The 17,005-nt window shown below is 34.4% G+C and overlaps 2 protein-coding genes across 2 annotated transcripts; both read left to right on the forward strand.

Moving 5' to 3' along the window:
* Positions 1 to 3,393: 3,393 nt before the first annotated feature.
* On the forward strand, positions 3,394 to 6,199 carry LOC140970819 (cytochrome P450 85A1-like). The gene is made up of 8 exons (XM_073432748.1): positions 3,394 to 3,630; positions 3,988 to 4,309; positions 4,419 to 4,568; positions 4,642 to 4,887; positions 4,971 to 5,057; positions 5,138 to 5,216; positions 5,645 to 5,751; positions 5,880 to 6,199. Exons 1-8 carry the CDS (start codon positions 3,440 to 3,442, stop codon positions 6,090 to 6,092), a joined length of 1,395 nt encoding a protein of 464 aa, XP_073288849.1. The 5' UTR covers positions 3,394 to 3,439; the 3' UTR covers positions 6,093 to 6,199.
* Positions 6,200 to 11,944: 5,745 nt separating this feature from the next.
* On the forward strand, positions 11,945 to 13,917 carry LOC140970820 (probable UDP-arabinopyranose mutase 1). Its single transcript, XM_073432749.1, has 4 exons — positions 11,945 to 12,302; positions 12,970 to 13,220; positions 13,317 to 13,485; positions 13,572 to 13,917. Exons 1-4 carry the CDS (start codon positions 11,991 to 11,993, stop codon positions 13,881 to 13,883), a joined length of 1,044 nt encoding a protein of 347 aa, XP_073288850.1. The 5' UTR covers positions 11,945 to 11,990; the 3' UTR covers positions 13,884 to 13,917.
* Positions 13,918 to 17,005: the final 3,088 nt, after the last annotated feature.

The following is a 17,005-nucleotide window of genomic DNA, read 5'->3' on the forward strand; positions in this document are numbered from 1 at the left end:
ATTACAATAAAAAAGCGCCTTTTTTTATTGTAATGCCCATGGGCTGTTCCCGATCCAACTGGCGGGAGTCGGTTATCTCATGGCCCATTACTCAATGACTCCTCCAGCCCAGGCACTGAAATTTGTACCTCCCCAGACTCGAACCTAAGATCTCTTGGACATATAGATACTTAGGACAAGTCTGGTACCAAGTATCTATATGTCCAGGAGATCTTAGGTTCGAGTTTGGGGAGGTACAAACTCCAGTGCCTGGGCTGGAGGAGTCATTGAGTAATGGGCCATGAGATAACCACTCCCGCCAGTTGGATCGGGAACAGCCCATGGGCATTACGGCTGTTCCCGATCCAACTGGCGGGAGTCGGTTATCCCATGACCCATTACTCAATGATTCCTCCAGCCCAGGCACTGGAGTTTGTACCTCCCCAGACTCGAACCTAAGATCTCCTGTACATATATATACTTAGCAAAAGTCTGGTACCAATTGAGCTAGATGAGATAACCGACTCCCGCCAGTTGGATCGGGAACAGCCCATGGGCATTACAAAACTGGTATAATGAAATAACAATATAAAATATACTAAACAAAAAAAATATTATTATCTCTTAATATTCTGAAAAATGCAGAAGACTTACGCTAATAATTAAATGGAAAAGTCTGAAGACCGGTGCTGGAAAGAATGTTCGATGCTCGGTTATCGAAAGAAATAATTTTGCTCCTAAGTTGCTCGACTTCGTGATAAAATGAAGAGCATCACCGCATTTAAATAGGCAGAAGACCAGAAGGGAGTCACGGGTTTACGGGTCACGGATATTGAATCTGTGATCCTCTGCCACGGACTCAGAATCCGTGGCAGACTGTCACAGATTTTTTGAATTCGTGCCTTAGCGACGGTTTTGCACAATCAGTCGCCGATAGCCCTTTTATTTTTTTTAAAAAAATAAAAAAGTTAAAATCCGAACAGACACGGATTCTTAGAATTCGTGCTAGACTGACACGGATTCTAGAATCCGTGCCCCCACTTTCTTTTTCTTTTTTTTTTAAAAAAATAATAAAAAATTTGAATCCGGGACAATAAATACCGGATTATACTAGTTTTACAAACCTTCACAACTTGTCACATTTTTACAATGATTTTATTAATTTATAATATTTAAAAAAAAAACCCGAGAAAGAAAACCAATCAATTTCAATAAAAGAAACGAGTGCACGTGGGTGCATCCCCACACGTGCACATTACAGTCTGGCCTCAGGCCCGTGTTTCCTCCGATGTCCCTCTCAAAGTAATAGTGAAAAATCATTCTCCTTTTCATCAAGTCACCTTGTGATAAAATTAAAAGACATTGATATTACAATAAATTATTTGATCTACAGCCTATTTTCTCTTCTTTCGTTTCTCTAATTCCTTTTTAATTGACATTAATAACCTCATCATGCTGAGTATAAATCCATCCTCCAGAAACTAAAGAGCGACATCGACTAACCTTTTCATATTTATGAAAATAAAATACAAAGAAAAGCTAATACATATAATTTATAATAAACTTTTCAATTTTCAACTGCATGCATATAAGTATTGATTACTGTTAAGATAATTTAAAAAACATACAAATCAGATGGGATTTTTTAATTTAGTCCAACATGGTCAAAGCGGAATCTGACAAGAGTAGCATGCACTGATCAGGGAATTGCCCGTAAATTCAGGATTGCAGAAGTTAATAATCGAGCATGAACAAGCCAGTCACGTGTAAAACTGGTCTTAGCATATGAATAATCGCACAAATCTTGGCTCAATCCAATGAACATGATGTGATTTATCATTGCTACATACCAAATGCGATAAGCAAGTTTAATGTTGCAAACAGATTAGGAAATCAGGTTACTCGCACTCTAGTTACGATAAAGTCGTGTGTTTACCCTCCCCTACTGATATTTCGGATGTAATTACAACTGATTTGTTGTAATAAACTATCTATCCTTTCTCTTTTTTTTTTCTTCAATTTTTACACTTGATTTCCACTGAGTCGCTCCCACCCAAAAAATTAAAGAGTTTTTAGACACATAGAGACTTGTATATAATCTTTCCCCAAGAAAGTTGCTGGATTTTGCGGTATGGTAAAGATTGGAAAATCAGTAGAACTTTTAGAGGGAGAGGGAATATAACTAACTCTAAAGTCAAATTTCACGAGAAAAGCTGCCTAGAAATCGAAATCTAGGAACTATTGGTCCAAGGCTTCAATCTACTAAAATAGGATAAGAACTATAACGACCCTTTACTCAAGACTTTCAGTTCTTAATTATATCGATATAATTATGAACACTAGAATGAATTTTTTTTAAGATCGAGAGTTCAGAGACATGGAGCCTACCACTTCATTTCACTATTGCCATTTATATAGAAGAATAACAGCACCATTCAAAAAAATAAATCCAAAAAAGCATATGAAGCTGTAGCGCATACTGTTTAAGCAACACTGGGGACGGGGATGGGGCTTTGTATTCGATCGAGAAGAGCAACTAGCTTGCAAGTCTCGGATAGTTTGACCGCCCAGCAGACACAGACTCGTTACACTAAAAAAGGACTATTTTCTGAATTAATGCATTCAATAAGAAATTAAAAATAAGAGAAGATTCATGATTTTAACTTGCAAGCAAAATAATTTTGAATGTGTAATATTAGTAAAAATGACAAGGGAGGTGAGTTTTTTTTTTTTTTTTTTTTTTTTTTTTTTTTTTTTTNTTGTAGTTTGATGGATGGATGTAGTTGACAGGGATGTGAAACATGGAGTCCCAGTGCTTTGCTTCAGAAGAGGTCTTGCATGTGCTCATGTAATTCTAACATCAGTCAAAGGTCATTTCTCTAACCAAAATGCTTTAATAACCAAATCATTAAGAATCACAGCTAATAGTATTAAAAAAATCATAAGAAAAGCTTACCCGTAAGGTACTTCAAGCATGTAATCACATTTAATGACAGAGAGAAAAGAAAAACATCGAGTTTGGAGCAACTTGATATATTTTTATGACAAAATCATCATTCTATTTTTATTTTTATTTTTATTTTTGAAAAAAATTGGATGGTGGTTGACCACCCTTTGCTCACTCTCATTGGATTAGCGTAGACCACATTTAATTCGATAAACCAACTAAATCTTATGATGAACAGCATTTTCAAGACTCTTGATGTTAATGGTATTCGTACTGATATCACTTTAGTTTAAAAATCCTTTTTCAAACATTAAGGCTAGGTCCTACCTCATAGTGTGCATGGTTTTTGGTAGATTAATCCTATTTCTCACACCATATTCATACTGGGATTTCGCAGTCTATATAAGCACACATGAACTCACGAACTGCCAACAAGAAATAGAGCAACACCCATACCTTTTGCAGATCTCTTCTCTCCCTTCCTGAAGTGGTTAAAGCTTCAAAGGAGAATCAATGGCTGTCTTAATTGTAATTCTAGGTGTGTTATGGGGACTCTGCATCCTGAGTACTGCTTTACTGAGATGGAATGAAGTCAGGTACAGGAAGAAAGAGCTGCCTCCTGGTACCATGGGATGGCCTGTTTTTGGAGAGACGACTGAATTTCTTAAGCAAGGTCCAGACTTCATGAAAAGCAAGAGATCAAGGTTTCGTATCATTCTTTCTGCAAATGACAGGTTCAATCAATTATATCACATTTCATCAGAAAACAAATTATTTGTTAAAACAAATATAGATGAATGACAAACTTGAAAGCATTAAACAACCACCACAATGGATGCTTGAAACGTTTGTGCGCATGTAAAACAGCTAAAGAGATGAGTGAGTAATCCATGCACTCATATGACAGGCAAATGTTTGGTATATAAGCGCACTCACTCTGATCAAATTTGACAATTTTGCCCAGATTATATTTATACAATAACATTTTCTTGATCAATGACCGACCATTTAGAGTTTTTCATATAATTTTCATTAATAGTTCCGTCTTTGTGGCAACACAGGTATGGGAGTTTTTTCAAATCTGACTTGCTGGGCTGTCCTACCATTGTTTCAATGGATCCCGAGCTAAATAGATATATTCTATTGAATGAAGCAAAAGGACTTGTACCTGGATATCCCCAGTCGATGCTGGACATCTTAGGCAAATGCAACATTTCAGCAATTCACGGCTCTGCTCACAAGTACATCAGAGGGGCATTGCTCTCCCTCATAAGCCCCACCATGATCAAAGGTCAACTTCTACCAAAAATCGATGGTTTCATGAGATCCCATCTCAGCAATTGGGATAGCGAATCCATTGACATTCAAGAGAAAACCAAGGAGGTTTGCGTTGGAAACTCTTGATCTAATTCAAGAATCATTTCGATCAGCTATGCTCAATAATACTCATTGTGCCTCTGTTCTAACACAACATCCCCATTATTTTTTTCAGATGGCTTTTTTATCGTCACTGATGCAAATAGCAACCGACGAATCCAGCTCCATATCTAAAACATTCATGCCAGAATTCTTTAAGTTAATGCTAGGAACTCTCTCTCTGCCTATCAACCTTCCCAATACAAACTACAACCGTGGATTTCGGGTAACTTGTTACTAAGTTACTGAATTCTAGCAAAGGAATTATTAACATTACTTACTTATTAAACTCAACACAGGCTAGGAAAACCATCACAAGCTTGTTGAGGGAGCTTGTAGAAAAGAGAAGAGCGTCTGGAGAAACCCAAAATGACATGCTCTATCTCCTAATTAACTATGAACATAATAAAATCAAGCTAAGTGTTGAGGACATAATTGACTTAGTCATCACAATCTTGTATTCTGGGTATGAGACGGTATCAACTACATCAATGATGGCCATTAAATATCTTCATGATCATCCAAAAGTACTAGAAGAATTAAGGGTGAGTGGAAACATGCAGTCATAAGTATGCTTATCTCAGCCACGTAAATACTTCTTACCCTAAGTTGATTTCAACTTTTGTAGAAAGAACATACGGCCATTAGAGAAAGGAAAAGGCCAGAGGACCCTATAGATTATAACGACTATAAATCGATGCGCTTCACGCGTGCTGTGAGTATAATAACTATCAACCGAAATGTTTAATAGACAAGATCTCAACAAGCTTACGATAAATTATATTCTCATCGCAGGTCATATACGAGACATCAAGATTAGCTACAATAGTGAATGGAGTCTTGAGAAAAACAACCAAAGATATGGAGATAAACGGTGTGTATAATAATGATTTCCCTTCTTCTATGGTTTCTTTTTTTGTTACTTTCATGTTTTACAGCACACGAACTGATAAGGATTCAGTGGCTCAAGGAGTAGTCCTTAAATTCTCTGCCTTATTGACGATATAAACGTTATATTATTTACATGAAGACAGCAGTTGCATACTTAGCAATGATATAAAAAGAGATACGTACATTTTTATGTATGGACCCTACTCCTCTCAAGATCCACATGGCAACTAACCGATCCCAAACATGACATTGCATTGATGACCCGGCATGTCCAAATAAGTTATTTTGTCCATCCTTTTGGATAAGGAGGAAGGTTCAATTCTCCTACTGTCATTCATGCAGTCGACGAAGGCTCAAGTCAAGCTGGTGCACTGTATAAAAACTAGTCTCTTTTTTATATTTCTGTTTCAGGATACATGATTCCACGAGGGTGGAGGATATATGTTTACACAAGAGAAGTCAACTACGATCCTTGCCTTTATTCCGATCCATTATCCTTCAATCCATCGAGATGGCTGGTTCGTAATAACAAGTCTCCGGTAGTTTTCATCCACATATACTCCTTGGGGCTCGTTAATTCCCAAAGTGAGATAAAATGAACTCAGCATTATATCAAACTAAGACAAACAGTGTTAAAAAATTGCAGGAAAGGGGCCTAGAGAACCAGCACCATTTCTTGATCTTTGGCGGTGGAACTAGGCAGTGCCCCGGGAAAGAACTCGGCCTGGCCGAAATCTCTACTTTCCTTCACTACTTCGTGACACGATACAAATGGGAAGAAGTAGGTGGAAACAAGATAATGAAATTTCCAAGGGTTGAAGCGCCTAATGGATTCCATATACGGGTTTCTGCGCACTAACCATCATTAATCATTATTATAGATTAATATGTACATAGTACAAAAAAATAGAAAAAAGCAGGCATATTACACTAAATCTTGTGGACGTAAGTATTTTCCAGATAACACCTGCATCAGAAAATTAACTGAATTTCCTTTAGTATTAATTTATGATTTGCAATTTAGATACATTGAAACTTTAGTCTACCGACACAAGCAACCAAGCCCCCAACTGCAAATAAGTTGATTTCAACGCATGGTATTTTCTAAATTCTCATGTTTTGCCAGGCATATTACACTAAATCTCCCAGTGATCGTTATATATAACCAAAGCTCCAATAACGAAAAAGGCAACACACAGTTTAACACAAACGTGGGTGAAAAAGAAATCAAATTCGTGAGCCGTGGTAAAAGATTCGAGTTTTTTCCTTTACCGATAATTGTTCATGTTGGACGCCAGATTGATCCATTCCCAGACCTTTTGAGCTGACACAGATGCTAATCAATTTGGATATATAACTTTTCGGCCTCCGTCGAAACTAATCGGCGCCGCAAGCCTTTCCGGCCCAGAGAATTATATATAGTCGCCCGGTTCGGTTGGCGCATGTCTACTCGATACATACATACATACATACATACATACATATATATATATATATATATATATATTTTCCTTTTATATTAGGACACATTTCATTTACATTACAAAAATGATCCGTGCAAAAAAAACAAATTAAATAATACCTATTAAATTATTTATACAAAATTTTTAAAATTATACACATCATCCAAACAATAAATACAAATAAAAAAAAATAAAACTACAAATAACATGATTGTTTTCGTTTTTCTATATAACTTAACTCCAATCACTGCATATATATTGATGAGAAAAATATACAAGCGATACGTGCGAATCAAGTTAAAATCATGTATTATATCTATTATATTTTCGAAATCATATATATTGTCGGTTTATCAATATATATCAAGCAATAAAATATTTTAGTTTATTTAGCTAACACGTGAACTATTCATGGTGAAACATATCGTGTAGCTAGGGGTGGGCATAGTTTAATTAAAATCGAAATAACCGACCGGACCGAAAATGAAACGTCTGTCTTTTTTATCGCTTAAGAGTACTAGAATTTTTTTTTTAACCTCACATAGCATTCGGCCGAACCATAAAATTTCATAAAATATTTTTGACATCATTTTAAAATAAACAACCAACTAACATTTTTCTAAATCTAAAAATAACATTTGAAAAGTATAGCCCATACTATAACCTCTCAAAAACCACTCATAATCATGATAAAAGTCATAAAATCTTTTAACATAAATCATAACATATATGCGGAAACTAGCGTCGGTTCTCAAGTCATGTGCACCTCCAGTCCAGTCGGATCAACCATCAAGACCTCCATTAGCGTTATCATGATAACCTGCATCCATCACACCTAGTGAGTCTAAAGACTCAACACACCATAATCTTTATAACAAATAATACATATAAAACCACATGCAACAGTGAAAAATACTTGTACTTAAAATATCGTTTTCATGAAGATGCATAAACTTTAAACATGAACATTTTCTTGATGCATAAACTTTAATTAAAACGTTTTCATGATATGCATAACATAAACCTTAACTTTTTCCTTATACTCAACATGACATGACATAAAACCCTTTTCATGATCATAAACATTTTTCCTTTTCCTTTTCCTTTGTTAAATTCAGATCGTTAATTGTGACTTTCTTCACATGACATAATCGATGGATCCATCTAAATATAACCACAGTACTGGGCGACGGGGACATCAGCGACGCTTTCATCGGTCAACTGAGCCTTGGCCTAACGTAATCGAATAGAAATACGATCGTCGGGGCTCCCTCTGGGGCCTTCTCCCATAAATGGGCTCCCTCTGGGGCCTTCTCCCCTCACGATATCCCCATTCTTCCTCAAACCTCATAACCTCATATTCGCAATAATGGAAACACGATCGTCGGGCTCCCACTGGGACCATCACCCTCACGACATCGCCATTATTAACGAATTAGTCACAATCACTTCACATCCTTCAACATTTTTCATTCACATCACTTTAGAAAAATCCTGAATAATATTTACATTTTCCATTTTGAAACCAAGCATGCAACATGTATTTTAAATGTCTTCCTTAAATCATAAAAATCATTTAGACATTTAAAAATCATAAATTAATCATGAACATTTCATAACCATTTAAAAATATCATATTTGACATAAAAACAGCATTTCGGGCACTGCCATGACCTTTACTAATTTCTAGGTGTAAAAAGACCGTTTTATCCCTGGACTCGACATTTTACAATTTCGACTTTTTTCTTGATTTCATGACTCTAACATGCCCCAAATAATCATTTAAGCTTACATGAATTTTCTCGTAATTTTATTTGGCTTAAAACTTATATTTTTAAATTAATCTTTTAAATGTGACGTATTAATGCGTTTTAATCCCGAATTAAACCAAACCTTAATATAAAATTCTCAAATTAAAAACTTAGACTTATAATAATTATTTAAGCTTAAACCTAATTTTTTATAATTTTATAAAGCTTAAAACTAGGCGTTTCAATTAACTCGTTTAATTAGCGTTTCGTGCGGCGATTAAATCCCGAATAAATCCAAAACTCGTTATTCTGATCCCAAATTTTAAACATAACCTTTTTATGATTTATTCTACCCTTCCAAGTCATGAGCCACCCCCGTGGACCCATGGATTCATTTATAGCCTTTTAATTTTCGTTTTTGACACACTAACGAACCCACCGAGCCATCTCCCAATTTACCCGAGCCACGCTCGAGCCACCTTGAACCAAAACTTAGCCAACCCATCTAGGGACCCTACTGTGCAAGCCCAGCCCGAAAAACCAGCCCTGGCCCGACCAAAACACTTCTGAAACTTGCCCCCAAGTGCATGCGTGTGTGTGTTTGTAGTGTCCATGTTGAATTGGGTTTCCTTAGTTGCCTAGGACTCTTCTAGCCGGCTAACCACTGACCACCCATGACCCTCACCTTCCCTGGACCACGCCCAGACCCAGCCCAGACCAACCCAAGTCCCTGGACCCACGCAGCGGCCCACTAAACCTTGACAGCAAACATACGCTCAACCTTGCTGTCATGTGCCTTCCTCACTTTCCTTGAACCAGCGGCCAGCCAGGCCACTCCAGCCCCTGCCCAGACCCTAGTGCACCCTCTTAGGACCCTAATGACTCGACCTAGCCCTTGGCTGAGCCCCAAAGCCTGCACAAGCTGCTGCCAACCTGCGCCACTTTCTTGCTGCAACTCTCGGGTGGGAGTCCTAGCAAGCTAGGACTCCTTCCCCAGCCCCGGACTCTAGTCCTAGCGTGGCTAGGACTCTACCCATGACCCATAACAGACCCTAGCCATGCCCTGGTCCCAACCGAACACAAGCCAAGCAACAACCCATAACCGAGCCCCTTGAAGCCCATGACAGAAAAAATATCGGTTCCAGTTTCTTCTTGCTTGCTTCGTATGTGATTGCCGTGAGTTTGGTGTGATATTAGGACTCTAACTCATACAAAAACTTTGCTTGAACATAGCTTAACATCATGGCAGCCCCTTATTCATGTATAGGACGAGTTTTAGGATTAAAATTCATGAATTCCATACGTTTTGGCACAATAATCCGAAAATAATCACAATAACTTCATGCTTTTCATGCACACGATTTTTAAACGATAATACGATGTGATAGATGAGAAAAAGAAGAAATATGGTGTGCCTTTGCGTTTTAAACGTACGAAAAACCGTTGACGACGAAGAACGGATCGAAACCAAGGCTTGCTTCCTTCTTGAACCATACGAAAAAAGACTTCTGAATTTTTTGTTTGTGATGTGCCGTGAGTGGTGTGCACTTGGGAAGAGTTCTGAATTTTTAAAATTGTGAGGCGTGAGTTTTTGTGTGCAAGCATAGGGTTTTAGTGTTTTTTTTAAATACTAATTACTCCACTAACTAGGCTTTAGGCCTTTTAAGCTTCAAATTAAGCCATTAGTGTCTGATTAGGATTTAATTAAAACATTAAAAAGGTTTTTCTTTAATTAAATATGTGAATTTATTAGCCGGGTTGTCAAAACGTTTGTATTTTTGTTGAAAATCCAACACCAATAAAAATTACGTCCCGGCGTATAAAATCACCTCAAAACCCCATATTTTCAAAAATAATAAAAAGCATAACCCATATTTTAAATAAATAATTAAAAACAATTATTTAATAAGATCATTTTCTATTTTTCAGCCCTCGGTCGCCGTTCCTCGATCGCAACTCGAATATCCTTAAAAAAATACATTTTAATGCAACAATGTAGAAAAATATATTTTAAACATGCAATCATGCACAACATAATTAATTAATGCAATTAAAACAATTAATTAAAATACAATGAATTTAATAACTTGCGCGCATGTGGTTTACGTGAACCTTAAAATTTCCGGGACATTACAGAAAAATTCGGTTTAAATAGTTTGTTTTATATGTTTTTCGGCCGGTTACGGCTTCAAAATTAAAAAAATTCGGTTTTCAGGTTCGATTTACGATTTTGATCCCCTAAAAACTAAAATAACCGAACCGGTCATATTATATTCAACTATAGGACTTTTTGTATAATTGGCCAATAAATGGGAAAGATCTTTGTTAGTTTCAGTGAGTTTATATATATTTAAGTTATGCTTCAAGATTGTGATTCATAGTCACCATTGCGATGAATTTAATGTCGTTTTTGTTTCTAATTTTCCAAAACAGGATTTTGGAGTTTGACTGTTGGAAGTTCAAATTGTTATTGAAGCTTATATTGTTAAATGTATTGAGATTTGAGATGCAAAATCTATGTGCATTTTGGAGTCTTATAATTGGAATTTAATGATTGTGTATCCTTTTATTGAAGAGCTACTGTTTGAAATTGTATTTCGAATTGTTATTGAAGCTTAGATTGTTAAGTCATAAGTGTATTGTAATCATACATGTTCTACTCATCTACTGTCATTGTTTCTTTTATATTTGTTACATCCATCAAGCATCAAGTGATGTATAATTTTATTTCTTAACAAAATATTATAAAACCGTATATAACCGACCATATAAACCGAACCGTATTACAAAAAACGGACCGAACCGTAATAAAATAGTTTGGTTTTGGACCAGATATATTCAAAACCGAAAAACCAAACCGTTATAGAGAAAAATCGGACCGAACCGACCGACGCCCACCCCTACATGTAGCACACTAGACAGAAAAATCAATTAAAAAAAAAATACTTGCTCTAAAATGTATTAATTGAAATAAAATAAGTAGAATTGTAATTTTGGTCATATATATTTAATTTTTTGTAATTTTAGTATTTATGTTGTTCAATTTCAATTTTAGTCATTTATATTTTACTATTCAATAAAAATTTAGTCATTTTTTAATTGAAAATTGCTGATGATATTGCACATATCATCAGCATGTTAAATCCACATCACAGGTGTGCTACATAGTTGTTTCCTTAGCGTCAAGTCGAAAAAATATTAAAATTACAAAATAACAAAAATATCGGGCTTAAACTGAAATTCTGACACCATAAATAAGGCAAACATATGGAACTATAATGCAGTATCCAATAAAAATTTTGAAAATAAGAGACGGCCTCACCATAAAATCGGATAGATTATCTGATTTGAACGAGTCCCCGACCATGCAAAAATACTCTCAGACAACTCTTCCCGCCGCACGTGCCGATCCCACGGGTCCCGCAAGTGCCACCATGTATCTCATAATCTCTATATAAACCAAACCACGTAACCTTTTTCTCTACTTCAAACAAACCCTAACCCCACAACACCAAACAACTTCCGACTCCTCCGCCTTTTCCCATGGCCGCCGCAGCACCTCAGCTCAAAGACGAGCTCGATATCGTGATTCCGACTATACGGAATCTCGATTTCCTAGAGATGTGGAGGCCGTTCTTCCAGCCGTATCATCTGATCATAGTGCAGGATGGTGATCCTTCGAAGGTGATCAAGGTCCCCGATGGATTTGATTATGAATTGTACAACCGAAACGATATTAATAAGATCCTAGGACCAAAAGCGTCGTGTATTTCGTTCAAGGATTCGGCTTGCCGGTGCTTCGGATACATGGTTTCGAAGAAGAAGTATATCTACACCATCGATGATGACTGTTTCGTAAGCTTTAATCTGATCATTTTCTGCGTTTTGATACTGTGCCTGATTGGCTGGTTCATTACTGGTTACAAATCTCGTCTTTTATAATTTTATGTCATCTTTCAATATAGATGTCGCGTTTAGATAATTAAATTCCAATAATCCATGTATGAATTTGAAAAATTAACTAAATTTTGTTCAAAAACTAAAAAATTAATAGCATTTATAAAAGTAGGGCGGAGATGATTTTTTTTTTTGATATGCGGAGATGATATTTACGTCCTATTTTGTATTACCAACACTCCATTTTATATATAAAATATGTGTAAAATTTATTCACAAATGAAATGTAAATAACAAGAAATGTAGTATAAATATCAATTATCCATTAAGAATTATCGAGTTAGTTACTAAATAAATTTTAGTAAAAGACTACTTCAAATCTAAGTAAATTAAAAGGCATAAATTTGGTGGGTTTGTTTTGTAAATTATTATCTCAGTTAAATTAGCCAACAAATAGATCATAATATATTAGAGGATCCAAAAGAATCAAATGTTCGCATGATATATTTTTGTGACCAAAAATAAAAGTAATATAGATACGTTAACGAAATTTATATGAAGGTTAGCTGATGTATTGGCTCGCATGATCTAATTGTAATGAATTAATATTGATGTTATTTTGTAGGTTGCAAAAGACCCAACAGGCAAAGACATAAATGCCTTGGAACAACACATCAAGAATCTGCTATCTCCATCAACTCCACTTTTCTTCAATACACTGTATGATCCTTTTAGAGAAGGCACAGATTTCGTTCGCGGATATCCGTTCAGCCTCCGGGAAGGAGTGGCAACAGCCGTTTCTCATGGCTTGTGGTTGAACATCCCGGATTACGACGCTCCCACACAGCTTGTCAAGCCTCTTGAGAGAAACACCAGGTGAAATTAAACATAATCTCTTCGTACCATTTACTTTCAAGAATCTCAGAAGGTCACTCAATACGTACGAGGCTGTATTTTTTGCATGTATTTCAGGTATGTTGATGTAGTGTTAACAATCCCCAAGGGCACATTATTTCCCATGTGCGGGATGAATCTCGCATTCGATCGCGATCTTATTGGCCCTGCTATGTACTTCGGGCTTATGGGAGATGGTCAGCCTATCGGACGCTACGATGATATGTGGGCTGGCTGGTGTACCAAGGTACATAAACAAACCTCACCAGCTCGCTTCATCTTTTGTGTTTGAAGGACTAGAATGATTAAGATTATGTTGATCGTGTTTTTTAGGTTATTTGTGATCATCTGAACTTGGGAGTGAAAACTGGTCTCCCATATATTTGGCATAGCAAAGCGAGCAACCCATTTGTGAACCTTAAGAAGGAGTACAAAGGTATCTTTTGGCAAGAAGAGATCATACCATTCTTCCAAGCCTCCACTCTTTCCAAGGATTCGAACACTGTCCAGAAGTGTTACATCGAACTCTCCAAACAGGTCAAAGAGAAGCTTGGAAAAGTGGACCCCTATTTTGTGAAGCTTGCGGATGCCATGGAGACGTGGATTCAAGCTTGGGACGAACTCAATCCTCCCAAAGCCAACTAAAATCCGGATTTAATTAGGACAATTCATTTATATTTAGATTTTATTATCGGATTTACTTTTTTTTTTTCCTTTTTAATTTATACTCTGGATTTTGTTGGGAGATCCATACATGCACTGGATTGTTGTGTGATTATATAAGCTTTTCGCGTTGGTTTTCACATTAAAAATAATGGACATAATTTCAATATTCATACAATTTTGGAACAAGAATATTTAGAAAAAATTGAAAAAAGGTTGGTTGTATAAGTAGCTCCATAGTTTATATAACACTAGTAATTGATACACGCATTGTTGCGTGTTTGTTCAATTTTTTTTAGGAGTTTGATAAAATTTTATAATTAGTTGGATTTATATATATTATAAAAATACGGCCATGTTATAATTATCAACATTTGTAAGGATACATTTTGTAAAGTATCAAAACATATAAAGATAAATTTGATAACATGCAGCATCAAGTTTGTCTTACCTGAGATTAATATGTTGTATAATATGTAAAATTGATTTTTTAAAGATAAAAAATGATAAACATGCACGCGCGCAAACAAACACACACACACACACACACACACACACACACACAGATATATATATATGAAATTTGATCGAGGTAATATAATGTGAAATCTTTTAAAAATTGTCTTGTATACCAAATTTTTGTATACTAACGATTTGCACAAATTTCGTAGATTTTTCAGGTGTGTAAGGTGATCATAAACACCAATTAATGTGAAAATAATAAAAATATAATTTCTATGAATTCAAGCTAAAAAATATTAAGTTTGAAAGTTTGTTTTGATTTTTTAAACAAATACAACGTCAAAACTAAAAAAATGACAATAAAACTTGAAAAAATAAAATTTCAGCATGATTATGTATGCACAATTCAGTAGAAAATTATAAACCATAAAAACTATAATAAAAGTTGACGAGAAACAATCAAAAATGTGAAATATACTAAACTCTGGAACGACAATATGAAAAATGTTTGAACTATGACTATGAAATTACGTAGGAGTTTGCAAGAGTCATGTGATATGTGTTACGTTGTGTCTTTTTTGCGTGTCGATTCTCTTCTTTTTCTTCAAATTTATGGTAATTCTTATACTCTCGTCACTATTTCATTATCTTACTCATGACGATCTATCCACGAACTTGATTTATTCAAACCAATTTGAATTGACGAGCTTTCTGAATTTATCGGTGTTTTTCAGTTTTTATTGGGAGCTTAAGATCAACTAATTTAGCTTAACTAAAATTTAGATGTAAAAAAGGACTGACAGGACGTACCAACCATTTTGACGGGCCACTAAATAACCAACTCAACACAACGCAACGCAAATCCGCCTACGTAAAAATAAATATATAATTGGAAAAATGCTAATAACATTTGTTTAATAAAAAAATGTTAAGAACATTTGAATTGATAAGAAAATAAAAAAAAAACATTAATCGAATAGTTCAACAAATATTAAAAAATATTATAATAAGAAAACAAGATTGTATAAAATTAATTAGTTAAACAAAGTGTGTAAAAACTAAATAAATATTACAAAATCAATTTGAATTCAAAGTCATCAATATAAAATTTAAAAATATCTATCTTAAAAAACATTAAGAAAAATAAGATTCTATTATGGTGGGAATTAAGAAAATAAATTTCTATTTTTATTTATGTTTTTAAAAAGGAAATTACATTTGTGGTAATGTAATTTGCACTTTTTTCTATTTTTTTGTTTTGTTAAAAATAAGTTTGTATTTTGAGTCTAGTAACATGAATGTTTTTTTCGTTTTGGTTTGGTTAACGGCGTTTGCCGCGTTTTTACATTTTTATCAAGTAAACTGTATTTTTTTTATATATAGTTTTGGTCATTTTAAGTATGAATTAACATTTTTGGTCCTTTAATTACTTGCAAGTTTTTTTTTTATTTTTCGTTAATTTTTGATCGAAGTATGTTGTGTTGGTCAAAAATTGCTTGTTTGACGAATGTGAATGCTGGTATTAATTTTTGGAGGTAAAGTTGCATATGTCTCGTGTTTTTTAGAATATTATATTGAAAAAAACATGACGTACTTTGTTAAAAAACCAAAAATGGGGAAAAATGTAAATTACATGACGACTAAACATCCAAATTCACCTTTAACATAAGAAAAAATAGAAAAAACATGCAAGAAATAAAAATACAAATGCATCGTTAACAAGATTAGAAATGAAAAGACATCCAGGTTATGGGATTGCATATGCAAATTCATCTTTAACATGACAAAAACTGAAAAAAATGTAAATTTCAAGACAAAATTGTAATTATCCTTGTTTTAGAATTATTTTTATTTATAATTTCATTTACTATATAAAATATTAATAAAATTTAAAATTTAATATTTATGAATATATTATTATTATTATTTTATAAAAATAATAATTCGATAAAATAAAATAATAATTTATTGTGAACATAATAAAAGAACGTGTACAATATTAGAGTTTCGATGGAGAATTACAAAATATTTAATAAAATAAAACATCAGATAATCAAGTGTTTCGTGAGTAATAAATTAACCTTTTAGTTAAAGAAAAATAAAACATAAAAAATAACCCGTTATGGAAAAAATAGTCATTATAAAAAGAATTAGCCTTTATAAAAAAATCAGTCTTTATAAAAAGTGAACTAAAAACAAACGAGAAAGTAAAAAGCTGAAGAAAAAAGAAAGAAAAAATAATTGTAAATTTTGGTACTGTTTTATACATAAACCTTTAAATCTCACCAAGCAGCGTGTTTTAATTATTACAAACGCTCTCCAAAAATATATATGAATTTGTTTATGACAATCCGTGTTTTCAAAATCAGATTGGACCGACCGGTTCACAGAGAATCGTGAACTGTTCATTAGTCTGGTCCGAATTATTTTAAAAAACCGCTAAAATGGTTAAATTGATCAAACTCGGTCAAGAACCGGTCGACCCGACTATGAACGGGATAACCGAAAACCAGTGTTTGAATTTTTTTCATTAATTTTATTTTTTTAATCTTAAATTTATTTTTTGGTTATTTATACGGGAAATTGACCTTCAGTCCCCAGCCGTCGTTTTTTTTTTATGTTCAGTCCCTGTGTACTTTTTT

This window comes from Primulina huaijiensis, chromosome 2 (assembly GCF_012295235.1).
Source record: "Primulina huaijiensis isolate GDHJ02 chromosome 2, ASM1229523v2, whole genome shotgun sequence".
NCBI classification, from domain to species: Eukaryota; Viridiplantae; Streptophyta; class Magnoliopsida; order Lamiales; family Gesneriaceae; genus Primulina; species Primulina huaijiensis.

Coding starts and splice junctions, on each gene's coding strand:
- LOC140970819 (XM_073432748.1), top strand. CDS start 3,440: ATGGCTGTCTTAATTGTAATTCTAGGTGTGTTATGGGGACTCTGCATC. Junction 4,888..4,970: donor AAGTACTAGAAGAATTAAGG/GTGAGTGGAAAC, acceptor CAACTTTTGTAG/AAAGAACATACGGCCATTAG. Junction 5,752..5,879: donor TCAATCCATCGAGATGGCTG/GTTCGTAATAAC, acceptor AAAAAATTGCAG/GAAAGGGGCCTAGAGAACCA.
- LOC140970820 (XM_073432749.1), top strand. CDS start 11,991: ATGGCCGCCGCAGCACCTCAGCTCAAAGACGAGCTCGATATCGTGATT. Junction 12,303..12,969: donor CCATCGATGATGACTGTTTC/GTAAGCTTTAAT, acceptor GTTATTTTGTAG/GTTGCAAAAGACCCAACAGG. Junction 13,486..13,571: donor GGGCTGGCTGGTGTACCAAG/GTACATAAACAA, acceptor CGTGTTTTTTAG/GTTATTTGTGATCATCTGAA.